The following is a 26,931-nucleotide window of genomic DNA, read 5'->3' as shown; positions in this document are numbered from 1 at the left end:
ATTTGTAGAATCCCCCAGAAGCAAAGATTTGAGTTAAAATGTTCGCTTTAAAAAAATAATATATATATTCAAAGATTTGCACATATTTTCATGATTTAAAAAAAAATAGCAGATCTACAAGCTCATAGGTTGGTGCCGCGCTATGAGCTTGTATATCTGCTATTTTTGAATAGCCAAAGTATATTCTATTGCAACACACCCACAAGGGGTCGGTTCCCTATTCGATCTGCGTTGAACAACGGATGAGCCAATAATATGAGAGAATTGGTAGATACAGCGGGCTATGGGGCCTGGCCCTGTATTACCGGTTTGTTTTGCAAGTGTCTGCTGTATATACAGCCAGAGGCATTCTGGCCCCTCCCAAGAAGGGGACACTCTGTCCTTCCACTTAATTTCTTTCAACATACTACAGATGGGTGACAAATGAAAGGTAAAACCAACATCAAGTGTCTTAGTAAGATGTCGGCAGAGCAGCTGCGATGTGCCTTGACATAGATTACAAGTCTCTGGAACTCTACTGGAGGGGTCGAACACCATTATAACAATAGGTATTCTAGGCCTGTCCCCTCATAGTCGGAAGGGGCTCTGACGCAGCCATTTGACCCATTTCCTAAGCCAAACGTTTCATATTTTTGGCTTTTAGCCAGGCGATGTGAGGCAGTGGGCACATTTTTTTAAATGGGAATAATATACCCTATTTGTGGGGAAAATTTGCTGCACGACTAAATATGTCTAATCTAAGATTAAAAGGATTTACAAGTGACCCTCTCTGACATGGACACAGATTTTTGTTCGAGCTGCTGTGTTTTGAATGAGTTCACGGCTGGTAAAGTGTAGCAGGCAATAAATAACTTTGTTAGTGGGAATTAGAATTGAAACACAGGTTGATATGATCATTTATTATTCCAGTGGTTTATCCCGCAGCACTGCTCTGAAAAGACATGGGTTTACAGGGCGGTTAACCGCAAAAGCGCCAGGATACGTCGCTTTTTCACAGCAACATTCTACCAAATGGGTCGAGATCTGGTGACTGCCAAGGCCAATTTTCATACTCGTAAAGCCATTCAGTGATCCCTTGTTCCCCGTGGATGGGGGCATTGTCATCCTGGCAAAGACCACTCTCATCAGGACAGACATATTTCATCATAGGATAAAAGGTGATCACTCAGGCTAACTTTGTATTGATTTGCACTGCAGTGACCCTTCTTTCAACAAGGACATGTTGACCCAAATAAATCATGCCAGGAAACAGCCCCCACACTAAGTTACCGGACTGCCCCCCACACACACATTGCAGGCCTGTACCGTTCTCTTGGGGTACGCCACATTCTCACCAAGTTGTGGAGAAAATGGTGACGGATGACATCTCTGTAGAGTAGACCTGTGCCAATGATTTTTGCACCACTGAACTCTCCTATGTGCATTTGTCTTTGTAATGAGACGTTTCTGCACTGTCTGCAACCCTACTATAACATCCCTCTTCTATGTAGGCTAGTTACTGTTCTTGTTGACACCGTCCTATCACAACCTGCATGTGCTTTTGACAGTCACCTGAAGAAGAATTACGTTCTGTTTTCAGTCATCAAATGTGCACTCTCTTGACCCCACAATATCCGACCCTAATTACTTTAGTTACTGTTCCAATTGAAATACTGGTCACTTGAGTAGACTTTGTGACTTAAGATCCTGCCATCTTTCTGTGGCCAAATAATGAACCCACTTTCATATTCACTTAAATCTTCTTCTCTTGCCAAAATCAAGGTCAACTGGGCCTGCCCTGCTCAGCATGTTTAAAGATGCAGTATATGCCACAGAGCATGATAGGATGTAAATTGCTAACCCTTTAATCATGCAGTACACCTGCATGGAAGCATCTGCATTTCATATGCGTCTCCACTAGTCTCCACTCCGGCACTCTCCACTCATTTTGTGTCACCTGGCTGTCACTTCTGTATAGGTGAGGTGACTGGCCTACTATCCATCCTAAAAAAGAAAACGACTTTATGATGTATTGTAAGTTGAAATGTAAGGCAGGGCAGGGCACACAGTGGGACAGACAAAGAGCCATGATGACATTGGATCTGGGGGGCCTGAATGGGGACCAGTCAAGTCAGGGTGAATGGGTTACTTTGTGGCCTGTCATCATGAGACTTTAGGATGGCTAAAAAAGATAATTCCCCTCTTCCTCAACCCGATCTTTGAGGCCAGCCAGCCATGGCTGGGGGGCATTCTCTATTCCCCTGAAAAGAGTTTGTCCATGCAGCACTGATCAGAATCAACACAATCTGCAATCTCAGCCAGTTACTTAATTTAACGAAGACAGTATATGGAGGATGAGGCCTGTCCACCTCCCCCCACTATATCAAGCATTCCTTCAATCATTTACACCAGGGGTAGACACTCTTAGGCACAGGTGCCAACATTGGCACAGGGTAGGGTGATCACTGGCACACTGGCATAAGTCTGACAGAGTGGATTTGTCTTTCATTTTCTTTTTCATTCATTCAAACTAATTGAACCTGACTGAGGGTGGGAGTCTGGGAGATAGGTGGAATTATAGCTATATGTATATATAGTCTAATGATCATTTCAATATCATGATGTGAAAGAAAACAATCAAAACATGTTGTGTTGTCAGAATTAAACTTAATGTTGATATGGCACGACTGATTTATCAAGTAAATAAAAACATGGCACTTCATATCAAAAGGTAGCTGACATCTGATTTACAGAAATAAAATGTTAAGATAAAGCATCATCTGTGTGGTGCAGAGACCGGCTGATTCAGCCAGGGAACAAAACTCCAGTCTCTCTCTTACCCCTCCGCCAGCATTTTAATCTCTGGGCAATTTATGATAGTCACAGATTCACCAAATGAAACCTACTTAGCAGTAAAACAAAACACGCATTATGCAGTAACTGAGATTAGTTGTGCAATGAAGGGGGGAAACAACTGAGGATACATGGGACATGAGGGGGAATTCCTGACCAACTGCTCTTAACAGGTTCTCTCTCAGGCCTGGTTCCATGCAGGCCAAGTAGTGCTGGCTCAGTTTGTGACCCGTGTGTACATTCATGTTTTTATTTATACCTCTGTCAATAATGGCAACCAATTACTCACCTAGGGTGTTAGCCAGATTGAGGACACTCCCTGATGAGTTCACCCTTTGTTGTCCCATTCTCTATAGATGTGAGCTGGTTATCCATGCCTGTCATACATACCCTGAAGAAGACCTATTGTGTAGAAACGTTGGTGTCTTAAATAAAAGGTTATTACATCGTGGCTACGAGCTGTGCCACCTCCTCTCTTTTAAACAGTTATACATCTCCCGTGGTCAGCAGCACCTCCTCACTACTGGTGGTGTGCGCTCCTGTTCCATTGTTGGTTCTCAAAGTGGGGACCCCCAGGGGTCCGTGGGGGGGGGGGGGGGGGGGGGGTTCCACGGGGTCCCCAGCAAAATGTGTTAATATAGCATCACAATAATTTTAACCTTTTATACTTTGGCTATTCAAAAATAGTAGATGTACAAGCTCATAGCGTGGCACTGAGTGCCTATGCTATGAGCATTTGTAACTCAAATCTTTGCTTCTGGGGGTCCTTGGAACACATTTTTTGAGATGGGGTCCGCGACCAAATACATATGATTTTGGGGGTCCTTGACATGAAAGTTTGAGAACCACTGACCTACCATACTCAACTCGGAGCGGGACAAAGTCGACGAGAGAGCCGTACATGGACATCATTACAACAGCAAGCATAATCTATGGCTGCCAGGAGTGGGGGACGCTAGGGGGTTAGTCAAAATAGATTCACAGTCACACAGTGAACTTAAACTGTACTGTAAGGACATCTCTAAATCTCCATCTGTTCACACTGTTAAACCCCTTGTATCCCAAACCCTAACATGAGAGATCTGCCCTGCCCTCCCCCCCAACACTGTGCACATTACCACTGACTGCACGACTTATCGGCTTTTAACTGGAGTCTTTTACGTATTATTATGACTTATTACTAGTAAGCAGGTTAGTTTCCTTGAGATCAAAAGTCTCTAAAACAGGACACTTATACCAAGACAACGGATTTAGAGTGAAATCTGGATAATAAATAATCTCAGAACGAATGAAATATTGTGTATGACATATGCTGTATGTACTACTGTATGTGTGGGAGTACTTAGCACCCATGCTATGATTCTCATCGCTACAGAGGATGGCTTGTTAACACATTCCCTGCCAGAGGGTTTTTTTTATTTTACTTCCCCCAGTGCCAGTGTTTAAATTTTTTTTTTTTAGGAGCCGAGATACAGGATTTTAAAGTAATAAGTTAACCAAGGAGTGAATGGAGCTAGAAATCTTTGGATCGTGATATCTCTGGTTCTGTGTGGATAAATTGAAAAAAAAAAAGACCCAAAAAAAAAGAAGAAAAAAAACGGTTATACTCGTGGATGGATTTTTTTGGCAGTAAACGGGTGTATTTTTCATCAACGGTTATACTCGTGATTGGCAGGTAAAGTGTTAATGGGTAAGACCACTTTGGTAGAGGTTTGGGTTGTGTAGTTACCTTGCCATGATGTAACTCCAAAGGTGGGCAAGAAATAAAAAATAATTGCTCCATTGATTAGAAATTGATAATTCAAAATATGCTCCTCATTGACTTACATTGTACAGTAAAACAGCTCTCAAAGTTGCTCTTGTAGCACGTAAATGAACCCAAACAAAGTCGATTCAGACAATATAGAGCATCACCAAACCCAGTACTGTTTGTTTTTTTAATAAAAATGTCAACTTCCTGTTGATTTTACTATTTGAAGATCTGGATCCGGATCCGCGGATCCAGTCCGGGTTTTCTACTTATTAAAAATGGCAAAATCAACAGGAAGTTGACATTTTCATAAAAAAAAAAATAGTACTGGGTTTGGTGATGCTCTATATTGTCTGAATCAACTTTGTTTGCGTTCGTTTTTGTGCTAAAATAGTGACTTTGAGAGCTGTTTTACCGTACAATGTAAGTCAATGAGGAGCATATTTTGAATTATCAATTTCTAATCAATGGAGCAATTATTTTTGATTTCTTGCCCACCTTTGGAGTTACATCATGGTAAGGTAACTACACAACCCAAACCTCTACCAAAGTGGTCTTGCCCTTTAAAGAGGCAGTGAGACACAAGTCAAAATGACAAAACTAAAATTGGGATTACAAATACAAATTAAAACTCTCACAAACAAAGTACTTTGGCCAAAAGACTGTCAAAGTCTGGACTGAGGGTTCATTCTGTAGCCAGGATGACGTTGGTTAGATGGTGAGAAGTAGTAAGGGACAAGACAAGTGTAGTGTGAGATTCAGAGACTCTTTAGTGGGCTCATTCATTGCTCACTGCCTCTGTTCTTGACCCTTTGTGGGTCTGATTCTGACCTCTGCGTTCCAGCCCTCCTTGTACGGCAGACCAGAGGGCCCATGCTTTGAAGCTGCTCTGTCACTAAACATTTACGTCTCTCGGTTAAAGCCATAAGCACCACATACTGGGGACTGTTTGTGCTGGGGTAATCGACTGTGGCTCTTCAGTCGATCTTCTGGGGACCCTTACAGCTACAGTCAATCTTCCGGGGCCCTACAGTTAAGGTGGACTTGCTTTATAGTGGCTAAAAGAGTTAAACATCAGAGGTATTCCCACAGAATCATAAAACACGGGACGTGATGTTGAGTTTCAATTGCATTGCCATGTGTGCATATGAAATATTTACAGTTATCTTAAGCTTGTATAAGAACTTTGCATTGTGCATTTTTGCACACAGTAGTGATGCGCGGGACCCGCGGGTCAACCCGCGGCGCGGGTGGGTCGAGTCAGAATTTCAGAGGCAATTATGCGGGCTGCGGGTGAGCGGGTCAGCCGCTCTCACACGCAAGAAATAAATAAAAAAATCACATGCTCTTGTTTTGTCTTTATTCCTAATAAGAATAAGAATAATAACAATAAATAAGTTTGAATACACTTGGGGATTATTTTCTAACCATGATTTTACAGAATTATAGGTAAAATCGCAGGTCGCGGGGCAGGTTGAGCCATAGATTTATATATGGGTTCGCGGGGCGGGTTGAGTTCCGTGGCGGGTCAACAAAAAACCCGACCCGCGCATCACTAGCACACAGAACTATTGTTTCTCTGTGTGTGTGTGTGTGTGTGTGTGTGTGTGTGTGTTTCAAATAGAAGACAAAGTTATTAGGCATCTAATCTGCACCAGGCTGGCTCACGCAGTCAGGCAGGCACTTTTTGTTCTGGGACATACTTGAACTCAGCCTTGAGCCAGCCTTTTGGGGCCCAGCACCAGGGACAGAGTGGGATATCCAATCCGACTAATACTGAGCTAGTTCAAGGTACTGCACGGTCTGTGTGCAGACAAGCATCACTAAGCAAACCAGCCAGCCAGGCCCCAGTTTGTGTCGGGAAGCCCCCCGTCCCCGTCCCCGTCCCGCTAACTATCTTGCAGAGGGATTAAATATTAAACAACTGTATGTCTGTCTGTTTAAGTTGAGTGGTTCCTCAGACAGTGTAGGCCAGGCTCCAGCAGCCTCACTCATAATATTGCCAGTCTGCCCTCCAGTGAAGCCTGCAGCCAAGTCTAAAATCATCCCCATTATGTGATGTCATGTGCCAGCCAACTTTTATCAAATCAACACAAACAGGCTGGTCCACCCCAATACTCTTTTGAATAAAACACTAGTACCAAATGCCACAAATTCATATTAATGATAACATTAAGAAATGCACTTTATCATTATTGTCAGGACTTCAGTTAACTTCAGTAAGTGCAATTGTAAAAAGTATATGAACCTTACCTACAGACAGAACAGATAGATTAATGCAAATGTCCGCAAGCTAGTTATTATGAATTACTAATAAGCTCTGGAGGGCTAATGTGTACTACTTGTTCTCAGAAGGAAAGGGCATGCTCTGCCAAGCTTCCAATGTGTTTTTGACCTTGTCTTGTCAACATCATCTTCATTATATGCCACATGTCCCTTTCACCACCAGGCTAAGCAATGAAGCCTGAGATCTGCTAAGCAATGAAGTCTGCGACCTTGTCAGTGCCTTTTATTCCTGAACAGTGCATAATGATTCATACGAACTTACCAACTCTACCACACAGCATACAGCAAGGGCCTTGTCCCAAAGTCAGAACAATGACCAGAGCTGCATAATGAGGGGAAAGTCGAGCCATGCGTCTTGCTCCACTGCTCTAGTGAGCAGGAAGGCAAGGGTTAAAGGAACAAACAAATTCATCTCTCCATCTCTCCTAAAAAGAAATTCACTTTGGACCAATACCAATTGCAAACTTGCTTTTATCATATTCCAAATAGTAGGAGAGTGGGTGGGGAGAAAAGTGTGAGAAGTCTCATTCCACGCATGCCTTCCCACTCAATGCCCGATCCCTATGGACATTTCTGCCGTTACTACAGGCAACACGGTTCGTTGCATGCCAGCTCTCTTGGTCTGCCCAGTCAGTGCATCTGAACATGCAGCATGCACACATTTACGCAAAAAAAATGACCGAAATGGAAATAAGCTCTCAAGCTTTTTCGTGTTTTATCCTTTTGGCGGATATGTACAAATATACATGCAGACATTTGTCAATAAAAACATCAATCAAAGCCAAGAAAACCATGAAGTGCACACCATTGCTATAGTGCTTTCCTCAACTCTTCCTTTAATCCTGAATAGTTCCTTACCAGTGTTGCCTCACAATGTATTTATATCAGCAACATTTGAAATCAACAGCTTGCAGGTTAACAGGTTCTGCCCGCCAGCATCTGCTGCCCTCATCATGTTAGCAATGTTGCTGAAAAGATGGAAAAACCCTAGCCTTGGATCAAAGACTATCATATTTTATCGAGCCTTACTTTTTTTGCTTTAATACATCTATGATAGTCTTGATCCAAGACTAGAAAGAAAAGAGAACCTGACTGCAAGGGAGCATTACAGCTCAGAATGCAATGCCATTATTGGGAGTCGTTTACGAAATGTTTACAGTCAACCAACCATGTCCATTTATGAGGTAGATAGAAGCAGCACAGGCCATCATCACAAGCACGTCACCCCGTATATGATGCCACTTTTAAGTGGCATTTCACTTTTAAGTGTCACCGCAGCCCATGATGCCACTGTCATTCGTCATGAACACTACACAACCTTAAGGTCAGACCACACCAAAGAAACTAGTCGCAACTCCTTGCAATAAAACAATTTTAAGGCCAGTCCACACCGATGCAACTGCCATTGTTCGGGATAATGGTTGCAAGCAGTTGCATGTTACAGGGAGTTGCATTGATGTGGACTGGCCTTTAATGCAACTCCTTGCAACTGCCATTGGGGATAACGGTTGCAAGGAGTTGCATTGATCCACACCAATGCAACTCCTTGCAACTGCCATTGTGGATGATGGTTGCAAGGAGTTGCATTGAATGCAACTAGTCAAAACAGTTTTAAGGCCAGTCCAAACCAATGCAACTCCTCGGAACTGCCATTGGGAATGGTTGCAAGTAGTTGCATTGGTGTGGACTGGCCTTTAATAGAGGATGTGGTGGTCTTTTTAAAAAAAAAGGTGTCCTTACCTTGGGTAGTTCTTTCAGCTGGTTGGCATCGAGCAGGAGCTCTTCCAGGCTGCGGCTGTAGCGGAACACCTCGTCGGGGACGGTCTGCAGGTTGCAGTGCCGCTTGTCCACCGACTCGACGTGGCGGTTGCACCGCCACAAAGGAATACACTTCAGCATGGTCCAGTCCACAGTCCGGCCGCCTGGGGAGGAGGTTTGGTTTGGCCGGTGCTAGTTACACAGATCTCCACATCGGAGGGTAGTGTGAAGCGAGGAAGGGCCGCTGTCTGTGGGGACGAAGAAGACGAAGGAGGTGGGGGAGATCCAACCACTGAACGTCGGTCGATCCAACCCAGCTCCTTCCACAGCAGAGATCCAAAATGGGAGGCCGAGATCCAGTTAGACAGGATACATACAATTAATCCGTGCAACGAAGTGTATTTCCTCCTGTTAATGCCAGTTCACTTAACATTCACAGCAGTGTGTTCACGATTTTCCTGGAATATATTCCCGGTATTATAATGATCATATTAGACCCAGAAGTGCTTCAAGTGTTTCCTGAAACCTCCTCACTTTGCAACCCACTTCCCACTGAATGGGTGTCGTTATATTAGCCTTATGCAGCGTACACCCTACAACCCCTGTTATTAGCCTTATGCAGCTACAACCCCTGTTATCAACCCCTTAAGCAGCTACCTTTACAACCCGTTATTAGCCTTATACAGCTACAACAACCCCCTGTTATCAAACCCCAATGCCGTTTGCTCTAGTTGTTTAGCTGGGGAAAACGCGCAGCCTGTGCAGCAATCCATCCTGAATTAAATAGCGTCTGCTGCTCTTCCATGGTTGAATAATGGTACATATATATATATAATATAATACACATTTAGATATGAAAGACCATAGAACCGTTCCCACGGTTGTCCAACTGAACTAACTGACTGACTGAATGGCTGCTGCGCAGCGGATAAAGTCCTCCTCCTCACCGGCTGCTGTATGTTGTTAGCAAGCGTTAGCTAACATTAGCTTAGCCTCAAACTGGTTGGATTAACTACGCCTTTGTGCCTAGTGGCTAACGTCGTACTACTGTGGCTAACTAACCGAACCGAACCAGACGACCGTTTCGTTTCCGACCAATAATAAACGGCTCCACAGAGTTTGCTAGCGGCCCCGTGTGCTCGGTACTAGCCACATCATCCCGAAATGCCTGAAGCCGCCACTTGAATCGCCGTCCACGGGTTGCTTTGAGCCGTAATGCCGGAGTTCAGTGCAGGAGTTTTTAGAGCGACGCAGCGGCAGCAGCAGCGACGGTTCTCCTGTTCCCTCCGTTCTACTGGAGCTCTGAGCTGAGGTACGGAGGTACGGAGGCGGCGGTACAGTGTTGCCAGGTTTTCCGAGAGAAATAAGCACAACTGGGTCTAGGAAAACAAGCCCAAAAGAAGCGACCACATACATACTGTAGGCCACATGAGCACTTTGAACCTATATGCATCTGCTATTTTCAAAAACTCTTGAAATAAAATGTGGAATATTTGGATTATTTTTCTTTAAACATTCTAACAACACAAATGCCCCCATGACACAAAACATTTATGGGAATATTTGAGAACCACTGGTTTAAAAAATAATTTAAAAAAAATGGCCAAATGAGTACACTTGAGGTAGGCCTACACATGATGAGGCCACACTGTAAACCACACTATACCTGTACTGTACATCAGCTATTTGAAAACAAGGTCACAGGGCATCACGATGCGACGCGTTGTGAGCTTTTAGATCTGCTATTTTCAAAGATGTTGCAATAAAATGTGGAATATTTGGAATGTGTTTTAAACATTCTAAGACACAAATCTGGTATGGGGCTCCCTGGCACAAAATATATTCAGATGGGGGTTAGCAGGACAAATACATTAATTTGGGGGTTCATGACATGAAAATATTTGAGAATCACTGTTTTATTTTTTATATTATTTGGGGGTTCATGACATGAAAATATATTGTTTTATTTATTTATTTTTGGAAGCAGGCCCAAATAAGTAACTGCACTTTAGAAAAAACAAGCCTCCCAAAAAAAACGCAACCCACTACTTCCAATATTTACGAGCCCAAAGTCGCTTATAATAAGCAAACATGGCAACGCTGGCTGTGTTGGGGGTTGGGCTCCGGCTCCAGCGCTGCCTCTTTGGAGAGGGACACACACTGCCCGCTAGCGCCACCCAGAGGCTTCTATTGGACAGTTGCGTCAATGAGGGGCCAGAAACAGCGCCGTGTGGCTCTGGCGCCACCTAGCGTTTTCTCGCAGGAGCAGTCAGAGACTTGTCAGAAAAAGTTCCACTAACCGACTTAATAGCTAGACTCTCAAGCTCTTGTAAACAGAAAATCAATTTGGGATACCAACCAAGGACCCTACAAAGATAAATGATCAGCTTCAATTTGAAGTGTTTTAGTTCTGCTTTTTTTGGTCATCAATTCCAATTGTATGAGTTCTCTGCAGTCTACCTTGCATGCATCTGATCATGACCTGTAGGAATTCAGAGGGTCACTCATTGTTGCACTGATGCTAATATCACAAAAATAACTAATGAACTTCAATAATTACACATTTTGTAACTTTCAATTTGATCATATTTGTTTACATTAATATAAATGAATTATGTCATCTTCATAATTTTGCTGAAGACAAGCCTAATGATTTTTATTATACATACAGGAATGTTATAGTTTGTGTTGGCAAACTATAAAGTAGAATCATTTAGATAGCTCTTTTACACTTTCACACAATAGTCATGAATGTGCAAATATGTTGAGGTAAAAAATAAATGATCATCCTGTCACTTACATGTATCAGATCTGGCAAGGATCTTCCTGAGGGATGACACTACTGATGTTGGATGAGACCCACACTAAATGTATAGGGTAGCAGTGATGGAAGAAGTACTCACATGTTTTGCTTACGTAAAAGTATCAATACTGCAATGTAGAAATGCTCTGTTACAAGCAAAATTCCAGTATTCAAAATGTACAAAATGATTGGCGTCAAAATATACTTTAAAGGGATATTTCACTTTCAAAAAAACTTCTGGTCATTTTAGCCTCTACTCAGGCCTTTGTGAACCCCCCAGACAGTTTTTAAGTTGCTTGATTCAGTATTTATTCACTTTAACAGACATGCCCCCTTCCTATACAAACCCATTGTAACTTCAAACTTCATTATTTTATTTTATTTATTTACTGTAATTTTTTTTTTCATTTTCCAAAGAAAATATAAAAAATAAATGAAAAAAGTAACAGAAAAAACACGGCCCCTCGCGTATTAGGGGGGCTGTATGAGTCACCAGAACCAAGGACGGGTGTTTTTGATGAATCTAACATGGTTAAAATGGAGTTTGAAGTTACAATGGGTTTGTATAGGAAGGGGGCGTGTCTGATTAAATGAATATCAAATATCTATATACTGAATCGAGCAACTTAAAAACTGTCTGGGGGGTTCACAACGGCCTGAGTAGAAGATAAAATGACCAAAAGTTTTTTTGAAAGTGAAATATCCCTTTAAGTACCAAAAGTAAAAGTAGCCTACTCATTGTGCAGAATGTCCTATTTCACAAGTTCAAAATGTATGCAAATCTTTTGAAAATAGCACATGCGAGACACATTGTGAGCTTGTAGATTGGCATCACAGATTTTAGTATTTATGAGACTAGCTGAAAATGTTTGATTGGGGTCATGTCATATGCCTGTACCGATTGGTTTCTGTAGGCAGCTCCATAAACTAACAATTTCATGTAAATAAGTTAATAGTTTCATGTCCAACCCTAGCCTGGTAAACCCTCCCTCCGGAAATCTCATTTCCATTTGAAATCAAATGGAAATGAGATTTCCGGAGGGAGGGTTTACCAGGCTAGTCCAACCCCACAGGCAGACAAGAATCTTCTATAGTTAGATATTGTTGGTCTGAATACCAAAACGCTTGCCCCGGGTAAATTCAGCAACCTCGGAACAGTCGCCACCTGATATTAACGTAACCTCAGTAAACTATGCCTAAATCTAACCTTATTCCTAAATGTAACCTCAGTAACTATGCCTAAACCTAACTTTATTCCTAAACTTAACCTCAGTAAAACTATGCCTAAACTTAACCTCAGCAAAACTATGCCTAACCCTAGACTTATTTCTAACCTTATCCTCAGTAAAACAAATACAAGAACCTCTGGGGGAGAGCAGTCCGTGAAAAAAAATGGGGGCAGGCATTAGTTTCCGTTGGTCACTTGGCCACAATCGTTAGCCCAATATTTATCAGCAGTACTACATTGGAATACAATGTTCGCCCTGGGTCAAATCAAGCGACCTCGGTCACCACCAGGTATTCCTAAACATAACCTCAGTGAAACTATGCCTTAACCTAAGCTCATTCCTTAACTTAATCTCAGTAAAACTATGCCCTATCCTGAATTTATTCCTAAACTTAAACTCAGTAAAACAATTTAAGAATCGCTGGGGACAAGTGGTCCGCTAAAGAAATGGGGGCGACTTGTTTCGGGGCGAGCGTTTCGGTTACCCTAAATCGTGTAGATGCCTTGCCAGGCAGAATTTGAGATTATGCTTTGGCTAATTGATAACTAGCTGATGGTAGTCGTTGGTCAGTGGCAGATATGCCACTAATCATGATACAGGTCATGTTCCACAAACTCACCAGTGAATACGTAGGTACTGTAAATACCCAGCTGAAAACGTACGCAGTTGCACAGCCCAAAATTTAAGATTACGAATAAATATTATTACGGTCAGAAAAATGTTTTATTGAGTACACGTTTTAACTGAATAATCAAACACTTTCCTAGGCTTCACAATCAAAACGAACAGGTTCAGAAAAACATGACTGAACATCTTCATCAGGATTCTTCTTCTTCATCCACCAATCAATCACACAACCATCCATTTACAATTTCTCACTTTTTTTGTGGACAATGAGAACCAATAATAATGTAGAAAAACATGTTTACATTTCCTGACACAAAGGCAGAAAAAATATAGGCAAACATGGGAAAGCTAATCATATCAGATTAAAAAAAACAAAACGTTTAACAAAAAAAAAAAAAAAAAAAAAAAAAAAAAAGGGAGTTCACATGTGAGAAGACAATCTGATGCGCAACAGTTTTAGACAAATCCCTCAAACAGAGACATTTAATAACAAAAAAAACAAAAGGAAAATATCATTACAGGTTAAAAAAGCCCGTATAGCTCCAGTTGCCATTGACAGTGATGTGTGGGGGTTTAGACAACCGGTATGCAACGAGTTCTTGGCAGACCATTTCAGACTGGACAGTTTTATGCAGAGAGGTCACTGCTATTGAAACGGTCTTGGTCGTACACCTCCGCGACGACCTTGCGACCGCCGAACCAGCGGTCGTTTAGGGCCTCGATGGCCTTGTTCATTTCCGAGGCCATGGAGAACTCGACAAAGATCTTGACGATGATGTCCGCGTCCTCCTCCTCGCCTTGCTTCTCCTGGTAAATGATGACTCTGTTGACCGCGCCGAATTTGCCGCACTCCTCCGTGACCTCGCCCTCCAGCTCGTCGTCGATGTCCTCGGGTCCCACCATGTTTCGGAGCACCATCACCGTGGACTGCATAGCGGGGGGGGAAAAAACAAGAACTGAGGGAGCACCAACTTACATCACCTTCTCATTGGACAGTAAACAAGACTTTCTACATAGAAATTCTGTGCTGTGTGCCCCGTAGTCTTCCATTTATTTCAAGCATAGATAGATAGATAAATATACAGATTCTTTAAAGGTAGGGTAAGTGATTTGCTTTGGTTAAAACAATTGTTAAATAGCTCTATATTCTGATAGTACTCATTGCTATAGAGTGTTTGTTCAGTATTAGGAGTCTCCTTGTCTTTCCACCTCTTTATTAAACAGAAAATGCATTTTCGTTTCAGTTTCATTTCCAATTTTATCCAACCAGGACAGAGAACTCAATCAGGATATAGATTAAACAATTGAAATTGGAATTGATGACACTAAGAAATGAGCAGACAAAATTGGAACTGGAACACTATACAAATTAAGCTTAAAAATGGGTACTTTCTCCTGATTGGCTGAGATTTTGACACCTACCGAAACATTTATTTTCTGTTTATTAACGAGCTGGAGAGACAGGGAGACATCTGTTACTGAAAAAACACTCTATAGCAATGATTACCATCAGAATATAGTATTTGAACCTTTTAACAAAATACTTTTTGTTTTAACCAAAAAATATCACTTACCCTACCTTTAAGTGCATTTCGGATGCAGGTCCGAAACCATGTAAAGCTGAATTCACTAGCGTCACTGTCACAAATTTAAGTTGACGATTAACACCTTTACCGCCGGGCCCGTAGTTCTACGGGCCGTTAAATCCAACGGTTAAGCGCCAAGCCCGTAGTCCTACGGGCTGCGGTCTTTTCGCGCATGCGCGGTCCGGGTGCACTTTCGGAATTTTTTTGATCCACTTCCGTTTCCGGTTTGATGACATGGATGCCCCGTTTGACACGCGATCTTCACTGGGAGATACAGGGAGATCTCGCGGATGTAAACAGACCGTTCACGGCTCAATCTTAAGGATTTTAACAAGATCTATGGCGACATGAAAAAAACAAAAAAACAACAAAAACACCTTGGCACTGGTGAGTACATTATGAGATTAACCTCTGGCGGTGGATGTGTTAATTGTCACACAAATAATTGCGATTAACGATTTAATTGTGTTTAAGGCATTGAACATTGGAATATATGAATAAAAACCTAATTTTTGTTTGCCTTTTAGGCTTCGTAATCCAAAATTGCACAGGGCAGATGATAATGATAATTCCTTTTAACAGGACGTTCATGAAAGTCCTTGCGGGCTTGTTTCCAATGAGGGCCTGTGAGCAATTAGGGGTTAAGAGTCTTGCTCAGGGACAAATTTCATTTCATCGACACATATGCTGGCCTGGCATCATACCTGGGGCAACCAGGGCCTCTGGCTCCCTAGGCGGGCATATGCCAAATAACTGAAATTTACAAAGGAATTACTGACATGACTTGTAGATCAACTATTTCTGCTATTTTTGGAAAATGTTATGTTAAAATATATGAACATGTTTCAACATGAATACGATTATTATGCAAAATAATTGGCGATAATGTAATAATTGTGACAACCCTAGAATTCACACCATCCATCATCAGAGAATTATTTTGATGTGGTGTCATAATTAAACGTAACGTTGATGTAGAACGCTGACAATTAAGAAAATAAAGACATTGCAACTTCATGTCAAAAAGGTTGCCGACCCCTGGTATAGACAATGTGTTGGAAACTTACCAGCTTAACCAGAACGTGGCAGTGAAATACTGCTACTAGTGTTAACGGACCTCATCTCTACATCACATCAACTCACCTCAGATTTTCTAAGCAGTTTCTGCATGACCATGTGTCTGGCACTGCTGCCAGAGATGCTCATGTGCTCTTGGTCGCTCAACATCTCCTGTCCCGTCCCGTCCTGCTGACTCTCCTCCTTCTCTTTCTTCTCCTGCAGTAGGTTCTGGGCAGCAGCGGCCATGGCTTGGCTAGACAGGACCGGCGGCGACGACAGCACAGGGTTCACGAGCCCCACCTGGGGAAGCACTGGCATTGTCGGCCGCACTGGAGTCACACCTGTCCGGGAAGACAGAGATTCAGGACAAGGTGGCGCCACAGCAACGCCAGAGAAATATTATTGACTAATGGGAGTGACTGCCAGTGAATTCCTAACATCAGTGAAGGTTAAGACAGAATTAGGCATTTGTACCCGACATTTTCTCAATGATTAGGTGAAGTTGAATAATAATGCAATGTATTTTAACCACTTTAACCCCAATCTGGAAACCTATTCGATAAAAAAAAAAAAAGAAAAGTCCCCCTTTGTTTTTTGCCTCTGCAGGCACCACCTCATTTTCTGTGTAGAGACAGGAACTGGGTTTGGCTCCTCCTCTTTCTTAGTCCACTTCCTCCCGGGTTGCTTCTGAGTTTATGTTGTTTGGGGCAGTGGTGCTGACAGAGAATCTGTCTTGAGAGATTGCTTTAACCCCGACATCGCTAATTTGGGCAAACATTTTTGAAAATCTTTCAAAAATGGATCTACAAGCTCACAACACGTCACACGATGTGAGCTTGTAGATCTGCCATGTCCAATGTTGTTTTTTTGGAAATATTAGGAACACTTTATAGGGCTTAACTGGTTAAAATTGCATTGGGTCCACCAAAATTACCTATGTGGAGCTATACAAGTCACTAATAATAAGAGCTCAGATCTATGTGTTAATATTTTATGCTATGTCGATGAATTGAATACATAGGACCAAAAGTCCCCAAGACTTTTTTGTGTCATCCTTATGGCTGTAGGGCCCTATTTTTGCCAGTGCCCATTATCCCTAAACTTCTTTGCCATTTTTTACTATTTTTAAAAACATTTTCAAATAGTTCCATTTGCCGATCTACATCGACACACTGTGAGCTTGTAGAGGCTATTTGAAAATGTTTTTTAAAAATAAGAAATGGCAAAGTAGTTTAGGGATAATGGGTAAGGCACCGGCGAAAATAGGGCCCTTAATGTTTTACTGTACCACGTGCCGTTTACATTTCTGACTAATAAAGTATTCAATCAATAAAAAAATATATAGCTCTTTTTAAAGTACCCAAAGTTGCTTTACATAGAAGAAAAGGGAGGAAGGAACCAAACTTAACTCAGGTTACTGATAAACCTCGATTACTGCAGGTTTACTACTCAACTCAGCTACTCATTTCACGCTTTTCGTTACACACCTGTGATAACTCCTGGCGCCTGGGCAGCCATGACGGCCTGAGGCATACCCATTTGCTGACCAAGAAGCTGGGGCGCTGCTAACGCCCCAAGGACTGATGCCCCGGCAACAGCCTCCTTGAGAGAGGGGGGGCCGGAGACATTAGGCAAGGGAAACACACAGAAACACAGCACAAGGCAGCACAGTCAACGATCACACTGCGTGACACACACGGTGAGCTAAACCACACCTGTTCTCCTCACCTCTCCAACAACAACACACTTCAAGCTCACTAAAACAGTATTTTAAGCTTTGCTATCATCAAACGCATTCATCTCTCTATAAGCAAGCGGGCAAGTACACGTACAGGAGGAAAAAAAACAAACAACAAGAGAACAAAGGTTCAGAATCAACACATGCTACACAATGCAGTATTTTACCTTTCAAACAATATTTTTGACTAAGTGATCTGAACTACGGTGAATGTGTTTGTAGTGGCTAGAGAGGTATGACTCAAGAGGATGAAGAGGTATGACTCAGAGGATAAATTAGCTTACACACCTTATCAGCGAATTGGGTGGCTTTGTATCCTTTATTTTTTTAAACAACTATAAAATGTGCCATTTTAGAGTATAAAAGGAAATGGCACCAAGAACAGATAACTGTCCTCTCAGTTTTTAACTTATTGTTTAACACATGTAGAAGAATGTTCTTCTATTCTGCGGGATGAAAAAGTCAGATTTGTGCTCAAAGTCATCTGTCGTGTTTCAGAATAAATGGTTGAGCATTCAAATTGGGAAAGGACAAGTTAATGTTTCATTGTTATAGTTGTATATATTAAGCTTCATCATTTTCACCTGTGCTATTTTTGGTATCAGATAAAGTTTAAGTCTAGCTAAATCTGAATTATATTTACCTGGAAGGCCATTAAATCCCTTTGGAAGGGATTCATACTTGCCTGGGCCGTTATCTTAGCGGTAGCTGCCGCTGCGGCTACAGCCGCTGCGGGCGGCAGACCACCAGGGGTGGTGGGGGTCAGCATGGGCATGGGTGGCGTCACGGCTTTGCCCACCCTCAGGTACTGACCCCCCAGGTCAAAGAGGTTCATGGACGACACTGCGTCCAGGGCAGACTGTGGCTTCTCATACTCTGGGGATAAAAAAAAAAGTGCAGTTTTAGTAGCTGAGCAACAGGCGTTAGGACAACACCCACAGCTTTGAGGGCCTTTCCCAGGCAGCTCACCGATGAAGCCAAAGCTCCTGTGGCGTCCCGTGGTAGGGTCCCTGGCCAACGTGCACGACTTGATCCGTCCGAAGGCCTCAAATACACTCTTGATATCCTCGTCCGAGAGGTCGGGGTGGACGGACGCTACGTAGATCCGATTGAAGGCGCGTGCCTCCTCTGCCAGCTGGTCAATGATGGGTTGCGCCTGACCGATGTTACTTGGCCGCCCCACCTACAGCACAGATCATACCAGCACATGGCTACTGAATAGGGGGGTCATGTGGAGCCGACTACTGAATAGGGGGGGTTCATGGAGCCAACCGTGAAAACGCATTAACCGCAAACCTCAACCAGAGACCACTGAGAGCTTAATAATCCACCAAATATCACTAAACTAATTAAAAAGGGACTCTCCTCCACTTTGTCGCCAACTTTTCCATCAGCCCTGCTTAGCTGCATGTCCACTAGACCATCCGGCCGAGGTCTGAGTCTGGTTTGGGAACTCCTGTAGATCTAATCGATAATCCCAGCCTGTATACCAGCCCGGTTATAGCCTAGCAGCCAGAACGCTACGACTAGGTTATGGTATGGTGGAGTTGGTTTACAGGCTAATTATCAAACTACTTTTCTAAATAAATGTATAATCTACCAAAGGTTAAAGTAAGTGTAATAGAAATATAATAAGATTAAGGAAATAAAATTGTAGAATAAACCAATCGCACTGAAACACTGGGCCAATCACCACTTTACGAATTCTAACCCTTCTAAACTAAAAACTCAATTCAAAGCTCGTCTCTCCTGCCAATCAAAAATGCCTCTTCAGGATGCCTACAGATGTGCAGCTAAGATCGAGTGGCAACACTAAACATTAAGCTGATCTCTGAAATAATACTGTAATTCCAGGTAAAGCCTTTCATAGTTCCACTAAAATCAATAGTTAGCTTGTAATTGCATTGTAATAAGAGCTACACGCCTTTTCATAGTGGAAAACATCAAGCCCTTTCCGTATGCATATTACCACTTAATGAAATTACAATGCAACTACAAAAATGCACTTAAAGAAAACATAAAAAACAAACCAAATTGTGTATTTTGACAACACCGTTATTACACTAGGAACTACAGCCTTATTAGCAAACCACAAGATCAACTTTTGTGTACAGCGTGACCACACTGACTGAGCTAGTTGGAATAACAACGACCTAGGGAACGCCAACGATCGCCTACACACTCTACTGCTAATCGCTCTTCTCCCAACGCGTTGCCCTAAAAGACCTGAGCCAAACAAAGGGCCCCGTTTGAGCTACCCTACGTCAGACGAACGTATAGGGTGTGACGGGATCTGTGCTGCAGGTGGGGCGGCCAAGCAACACCAACCAGGCGCAGCCCATCATCAGCACATCGTGGACAAAGAGAGCAGCGTCAGGGCGCCGCAGGGCGTCCTACTGGAGCGGGTTCACTAAGACAATGTGGTGACATCATGGAGAGCAAGAGAAAACAGCACAAAAAAACACAACACATGGCAAATACACTCACACATACACGCAAGCACACGCACCTGGAAAGCAACGGACACGTACACAAAAGCAAAAAAAAAAAGCAAAAAGGAGGGGAAGAAGATGAGAGCGTATTTAGATACTTTCAGACATTCAAACGATTCAAATTTAGTCAAAGAATAATTTCACATTGTAACAAATTAACAAGCAGTGAGATGAGAAAAACGACTCGGGATCCTAAAATAAAACAAAAGAAAAAGAGGGTTAAAAGACTAGAGGGCGCCGGTTGTCCTGGTTTTGTGCATGGATGGATCCCTACGGTACATGACCAGGCCACTCACCTTAATGTTTCGCCCACCCAGCATGACGGAATTCATCTGCTCCAGAGCCAGCTGTGCTGCCTCTGGGATGTCATACTCCACAAAGGCAAAGCCCTGGATAACACAGCAGGGAAGAGAATGTGTTACAATACCTATGGACATCCATCCATGGCCAAAGGGAGCTCTAGCCGTGGTCCAGAGCGTTAACGGGTTCTCGCTAACGCTCTGCCAGGCGCGGTGCTATTATTACCATAGACTGAAACTCCCACTAACGTGCAAGGTCTCCAACTGTAGTAAAAAAAATAAAGAGAACAATTTCGCTACTCATCGAAACAAAGGCTGTTTTGTGTCGTTAAAGGACTATTCTCCATGGTGGGAAACGTCTCAGGACCCCCGCCTTCTCTGCATAATACACTTTTTGGGGAGAAAAGGAAATATGTCCGCCAGACGGAAATTATTTTATTTACTCAACTGTGCCCTCTACAGATCTGGTCAATGGTCATTTATATTGACCAGATCTGTATCTGCAATCCACAACCACTGTTCCAAGCGTAAACTACAGCCGAGAAAAAAATTTGAGCCCGACAAATGCCCGCTTTTTAACCGATATTTTGTCAAACATCTATTAGGGGGGAAGATAGTTTTCAAAAAACATAAAATAGTAAATCTACAATCACACAACGAATCACATGTTCTGAGCTTGTCAAACTATTTCTGAAATTTCGCCTATAATGACTTGCCCAAAATAGGGATGTCAGGTTGAAAATCGGCTGCATAAATACCAATACCCAAAAAAGGCAATAACCGCTATAGACGTGGTCCTACAACTTAAATCGGCACACATTGGACTGCAGTGATGGGAGGAACACGAACCTTGTGCTTCATCGTAACAGAGTCCCAAGACATGTCAATGCTCTTGATGGGCCCAAAGGGAGCAAAGGCCTGTCTTATGGTATCCTCGCCGAGCTCGTAGTAAATGGAGCCCACATACACACGACACATGATGGCTAGAGCCCGCTGTCGCTGAGCCGCCACCTGCCGATCAAGGAGAACAATGCATTTTAAGCATTCGGGTGTTGCAGCAAAGAGAAAAACTCACAGACACACAAATCTAAATATGTATGAGTAAATGCTGATCTTTTACAGTAACATATTTGATATTTTCATCTGTGGGATTAGTGTGGGTTTCAATATATTTAGGTTTTAAAAAATATTTAATTGTGCACTATCTATTCCAACTAAGACTCCCATTAGAACAGCTATTAAATACAACATTTATGACTGGCCATAATTTTACAAGTGATTCTATTAGGAAAAGGGAACAGCTACAATGACAATTAGAAAGTCATGTTTTCTTGTAAAAGATGCATTATTTAGTTGACTAAAATGGCACGGCATATGGCAGAGTAACAAAGAAAAGAAGGTTTACAGTCCATTTTCATCAGGAATGCGCACAGAAAAAAAGGTTTAATAATGTATTGACCGATTGTAACGGTGAGAGTGGATCTCCAAAGCCCATCGTCACTGCTGCCATCTGAAAGACAGTAAAGATGAAGAAAGTGCTGAAAAGTAGGTTAGGCATCTCAGAGCTTTGCGTTTTCATTGCGTTGAATACAAGTGTTTAAAACGATATGTCTAACAGACCATTCCAGTAAACGTTGTCATTCAAACTATACAAAGGACAAGTGCACAGCAGAATGAAATTACGTTTCAACCGTCTCATGAATGTAATCAATAACTATTTAAAAAATATATATATACATAAAGTAATTACATTGCAATAAATATTGTATTGTAAATAAATGGGAAATAGGTTAGGGGAGGTCTAGAAGTAAAATGACAAAACATTTCTTCATGTTAAGTGATATCTGAGCATAGGTTTGTTGAGGATGCATCCAAAATGGTTCATTGTGCACATCTCACCTGCAGGTTGGTAAGCTGCTGCTGTTGATGGGCAATGGTCTGCTTCACCAAGACACTCTTAATGCTTTGCTCCATCGCATACTTCTTTGCCTGAAAAAACAGGGTACGTTTGAGAACATCATAAATGTCACCTGCGTTAAAAAACGCCCCTTTTCATGCAAAATCCGCAATATTTGGAGCGTTATGTTTTCATACAAGTACTTTGTGGACCGCACAAAATTGCATTTCGCTTCTTGTACCTGTAGAGAGCGGTGACAAATAAAACGTTCTTGATTCTTATATGTGACATGTTATGACTAGGGTGTGGAAGAGATGTGGTGTGGTTGGTTATACCCTCTGAAGTGCCTCCTGCTGCTCCGGGGTGAGAGGCGGCAGGCCAAGCTTGGAGCCTGTGCCCTGTCCATTCTCCATCGTCAGGACTTCACCTCCCTGAACATCAGACGTAAATCATTAACACAAAAACTTATTTTTTTTACTAAACAAACTAAAAAACTATATATCAGTGGCCAAAAATACAAAACAGAAATAAAATTCCCCTGCATTGAATGACTTGTGTGATTTGAAACATTCATGTCAGATACACACACAGACGCATAAACCCACTGGGGACCACACGGGTTCCTTACCTACACAACGCGCTAATCGCTGGGTCCACCAGACTGAGGCAGGACACCCCCCAAGGGGAAGAAGACTGATGGGGGGGGGAAGCTTTAACAATTCAACAAATTCTATGATAGGAGAGAAAATGCCTTCAGACTGATGGTAAAAAACAACAGCCAGCGTGTATCATTTAACTTTTAGTACTTGGTTCACAACATTTCACATTTGTGTGTGCCATTTACAAGTTCATCTAAATGTGAATGCTTACCCTTTGTTACATTGGTATAACAATGAAAGGTTGTTTCCTAGCACCTGTGTAATTAAACATCCTAATACTAGAGTCTAGTACTCGAATACTAGAGTCTAATATTAGTGAAAAGGATCCGCTTGGATCGCTGTTTCCATTGAATATAAGGAGTGTAAAATTGTAAATTTTGACCTAAATGGTTACAAAATTAAATATTCTTAAAAATCTCTTCAAGTAATGTAAAGCATACTGTACATGATTTGAACATGCACGGTACATCAATGTCAGATCTACATTTATCCTTCAACTTCTTGTTTATGCCCAAAATGATTGGAAAAGCAGGTTTAGTAGCAATTGTAGAAATATTAGACCTTAATTGTCAAACGTTCATTCATATTCTAATCATGTATACTTTACATTATTTAAAATAATATTTTCCAAATATTAAATTTTGTAACAAAATAGCCCATTTTACATCGAGGTACCCACTCTTCCTTAAAACCCACTGTTCCTCTTACTTATCCAGCTACACACCAAATGTCTTCGCCAGAAAATTGCCAATCTACAAGCTCGCAACGCGTTTTAGATCTTATAGATCAGCTTTTTTATAGTGACTGTTCCCCCCAGAATTGGGATGCTGGCTGGGTTCAAGTGGTTAAGCGCCCATCTTTTATGGGTTCAGATAACTTTATTTACCATAATTTGTAGCAACTTCATTGCCTTAGTTGACCTTCGTCTATCATGGTATAATTTAATCATACATTAAATCAGATAAAAACAACAGATATTAGGTGATTATAGAAACGGGGCCTACAGACTGAACTGAAACCCAGCTAGCTTTTGGTTTCTTTGAATGAAACGTTGTCGTGATCAGTGTTGCCATGTTTCGAGAGAGAAATAAGCATCCAGGTCTAGGAAAACAAGCCCAAAAGAAGCAACAACTAGGCCACACGATGAGCACTTTAAACCTAATATGCATATGCCATTTTCAAAAACTCCTTGAAATAAAATGTGGAATAATTGACATTTTTTTTAAACATCCCAACAACACAAATTCTCCCTGGCACAAAATATTTATTAAACTAATAATTTGAAAAGATTTAAAAAGTTGGCCAAATGGAGTACACTTGAGGTACACATGAGGCCACACTGTAAATTCACATACCTGTACTCTACATCGGCTATTAGAAAATAGCATATCTACAAGCTCACGAGGCCTTGTGAGCTTGTAGATCTGCTATTTTCAAAAACTCCTGAAATAAAATGTGATTTTTTTTTTGGGAATATTTTTTCTAACAACACAAATGTTTCCTGGCACAAAAAGTATATGGAAATATTTGAGAACCACTGGTTTAAACAATGATTACAATAATTTGCAAGCAAGCCTAAATAAGCAACTACACTTTTTTAGAAACAAACCCAAAGTCGCTTATAATAAACGGACATGGCAACACTGGTCGTGATCGCTAAAAACCACGCAGGAAGAGCTAACGTTAGCCAGGTTACGTAATGTTCAATACGCCCACATGACCCCAAAAAACAACTAATAATGATAACTAGAAATACCATCTCTGCAAGCTAAGCTCAATACATATATTTATAATAATTTCCAGATGCTCCGTTTAAGGCAGCTCAACGCAGTTTGAGGCCTCTTAGCATGTAATGTAGCTAAGCTAACGCGTTAGCCTAGCTAGCTAGCCTATTCAGTCAGTGTTCATCATCAATATGCCGCCAGAAACCCGCCTCGTCTTTCCCCCCGATAATATAACTCACACTAGGATTTCTACGGTTTCTTCACACGCTATAAGCACATAAATATTCTATATCATGCAATGCTTGCGCAATAAATGTGTTAATATTGCAATAAAATAGCTATTCTTAGCCATGAATTTACCGCAGTGTCCGTTACCGCCATGAAGCTGAAGCACACTGTCTTCCAGGAGCAGAGCAGTGGAAAGTCAGAGTGACGACAAGACGACTCCGTTACATCCTTTCCGGACTGAGCTGTGTTTAATTTAATTTTTAAACAAGACTATAAGCAAGTATAGAGAGGTATTATGATCATGTATTATTATAATTATTATATAATATATTATGGATCATGAAGTAAAGTTTAAAAAAAAATAAGAAAAAAATAAATAAGAAAAATCATGTATACATGTATAACAATACATTGATTGATTGAATACTTTATTAGAAGTTTGCAGATAAAAGCACATGAAAGTACAGTTCAATTCAATACAAGGTCAGCTATTAGGAATACAAAAAAACAAGAAAGCCATTGGCTTGCTTCCATTGGGGTCCTTTAGTACTCAATCCATAGTGTGATCATGTATTATTATATACATATATTATGGATGATGAAGCAAAAAAAACTTCGGTTATGTTTTTCTGTATTTTTTCAAATATGATCATGATTATTTTGTGGGGTCCCCAGTTCAAATATGATTATTTTGGGGGGTCGCAGCCTGAAAAGGTTGAGAACCACTGCATTAAATGACCAAATGACTATATGACCAAGATGTGTCTCTCTCATAGTTATAATATATATCGGTCTCTCTCTATTATTAACTCTATGTATGTATGGTTATTTTGAACTCTATGGTCCATCTACATTCAAATAATTACACTGGTGACGTCATGATCAAGTATTTTAGTTCCGTTGTCACAACTCTCTCTTTACACCGCTCTGCTTTCAAGGGCCCTCACGGCAACACTCGCGAGACGTTGCTATTGCTATCAACACATCGCGATAACACAACTCTCATGATGATACTTGGGAGATCCATCTCGATTGTTCTTCAGCTGCAGTGTGTGTGTGTGTGTGTGTGTGTGTGTGTGTGTGTGTGTGTGTGTGTGTGTGTGTGTGTGTGTGTGTGTGTGTGTGTGTGTGTGTGTGTGTGTGTGTGTGTGTGTGTGTGTGTGTGTGTGTGTGTGTGTGTGTGTGTTATCCCCCCTACCCCCCCCCCCTTTCATTTTCTTCTTTTGTATATATTTTTTTCTCTCTTCATACCAGTAACCTGAAAGCTGATTGTATGACATTCTGTATAGTAGTGTGTATATCTGTCTGTCTCTTATATGTCATCATGATTTGTGTGCATGGGGTTCTCATCTTAAACAAGCCAAGTGCTTAATGAGTCTTCCAGTTTAGTAGACCTTGTATTGTGAAGTTTTTGTACTTCCATGTACTGTGATTCTCATGTCTTACTAAATAAAAGTACATCAATCAATCAATGTGTGTGTGTGTGTGTGTGTGTGTGTGTGTGTGTGTGTGTGTGTGTGTCTGTGCGTGCGTGCGTGCGTAGTACTGATATGCTTATTGTATCATGAAGACATGTGCCATGATTTTGTGAATGTAACCATATACCATAACTGTACCTTTAATATTTGTGTCCTTGTATACAAATAGAATGTTCTATTTCACACGTTTTCAAATGTATAAAAGCAGATCTACAAGCTCACAATGCATGGGCAAGATTCGCAACACAATTGTGAGCTTGTAGATCGGCTATTTTCAAATGGCCGAAATGTATATAGGACTGAACTTGAAGTGGTTAATTTATGTTTTGTAATACTAATACAAATCTACAAAGTAACTAGTAACTAAAGTTTTCAAATAATTGTAGTGGAGTAAAAGTACAATATTTGCCTTTGAGATGTAGTGGAGTAGAAGTACAAATACTGAAAATAGGAAATACACCAGTAAAGTAAAAAATACCTCCAAAG

General features: G+C 41.5%; 2 protein-coding genes across 4 annotated transcripts in view; both read right to left on the bottom strand.

Moving 5' to 3' along the window:
- The window catches only part of scrib (scribble planar cell polarity protein), a 142,242-nt gene extending 132,338 nt beyond the window's left edge, over positions 1-9,904 (bottom strand). Inside the window, exon 1 of the mRNA XM_080417160.1 lies at positions 8,609-9,904. Coding sequence (XP_080273286.1) covers positions 8,609-8,767 — 159 coding nt within the window. The 5' untranslated portion in view covers positions 8,768-9,904. The remainder of the gene's footprint in view (positions 1-8,608) is intronic.
- A 3,455-nt stretch (positions 9,905-13,359) lies between these two features.
- On the bottom strand, positions 13,360-25,159 carry LOC308076828 (poly(U)-binding-splicing factor PUF60-like). 3 transcript variants are annotated; one of them, XM_080417324.1, is made up of 12 exons: positions 25,100-25,154; positions 22,985-23,086; positions 22,692-22,787; positions 22,359-22,448; positions 21,919-21,969; positions 21,309-21,470; positions 20,457-20,549; positions 18,638-18,851; positions 18,312-18,544; positions 17,418-17,532; positions 16,015-16,271; positions 13,360-14,212 (listed from the first exon to the last, which is right to left on the bottom strand). In XM_080417324.1, the coding sequence occupies exons 3-12, from the start codon at positions 22,767-22,769 to the stop codon at positions 13,913-13,915; spliced, it is 1,593 nt and encodes a 530-aa protein (XP_080273450.1). In that variant the 5' UTR covers positions 22,770-22,787; positions 22,985-23,086; positions 25,100-25,154; the 3' UTR covers positions 13,360-13,912. The 3 variants fall into 3 exon arrangements, with proteins under 3 accessions (XP_080273450.1, XP_080273449.1, XP_080273451.1); XM_080417323.1 differs by lacking the exon at positions 22,985-23,086 and having other exon boundaries at positions 25,100-25,159; XM_080417325.1 differs by lacking the exon at positions 22,985-23,086 and having other exon boundaries at positions 18,354-18,544; positions 25,100-25,159.
- Between the last annotated feature and the right edge of the window lie 1,772 nt (positions 25,160-26,931).

This window comes from Gymnoscopelus braueri (assembly GCF_963280865.1).
Source record: "Gymnoscopelus braueri genome assembly, chromosome: 21".
In the NCBI taxonomy this organism is placed as follows: Eukaryota; Metazoa; Chordata; class Actinopteri; order Myctophiformes; family Myctophidae; genus Gymnoscopelus; species Gymnoscopelus braueri.
The sequence above is the reverse complement of the archived record's forward strand: the minus strand, read 5'-3'. Positions and strand labels throughout refer to the sequence as shown.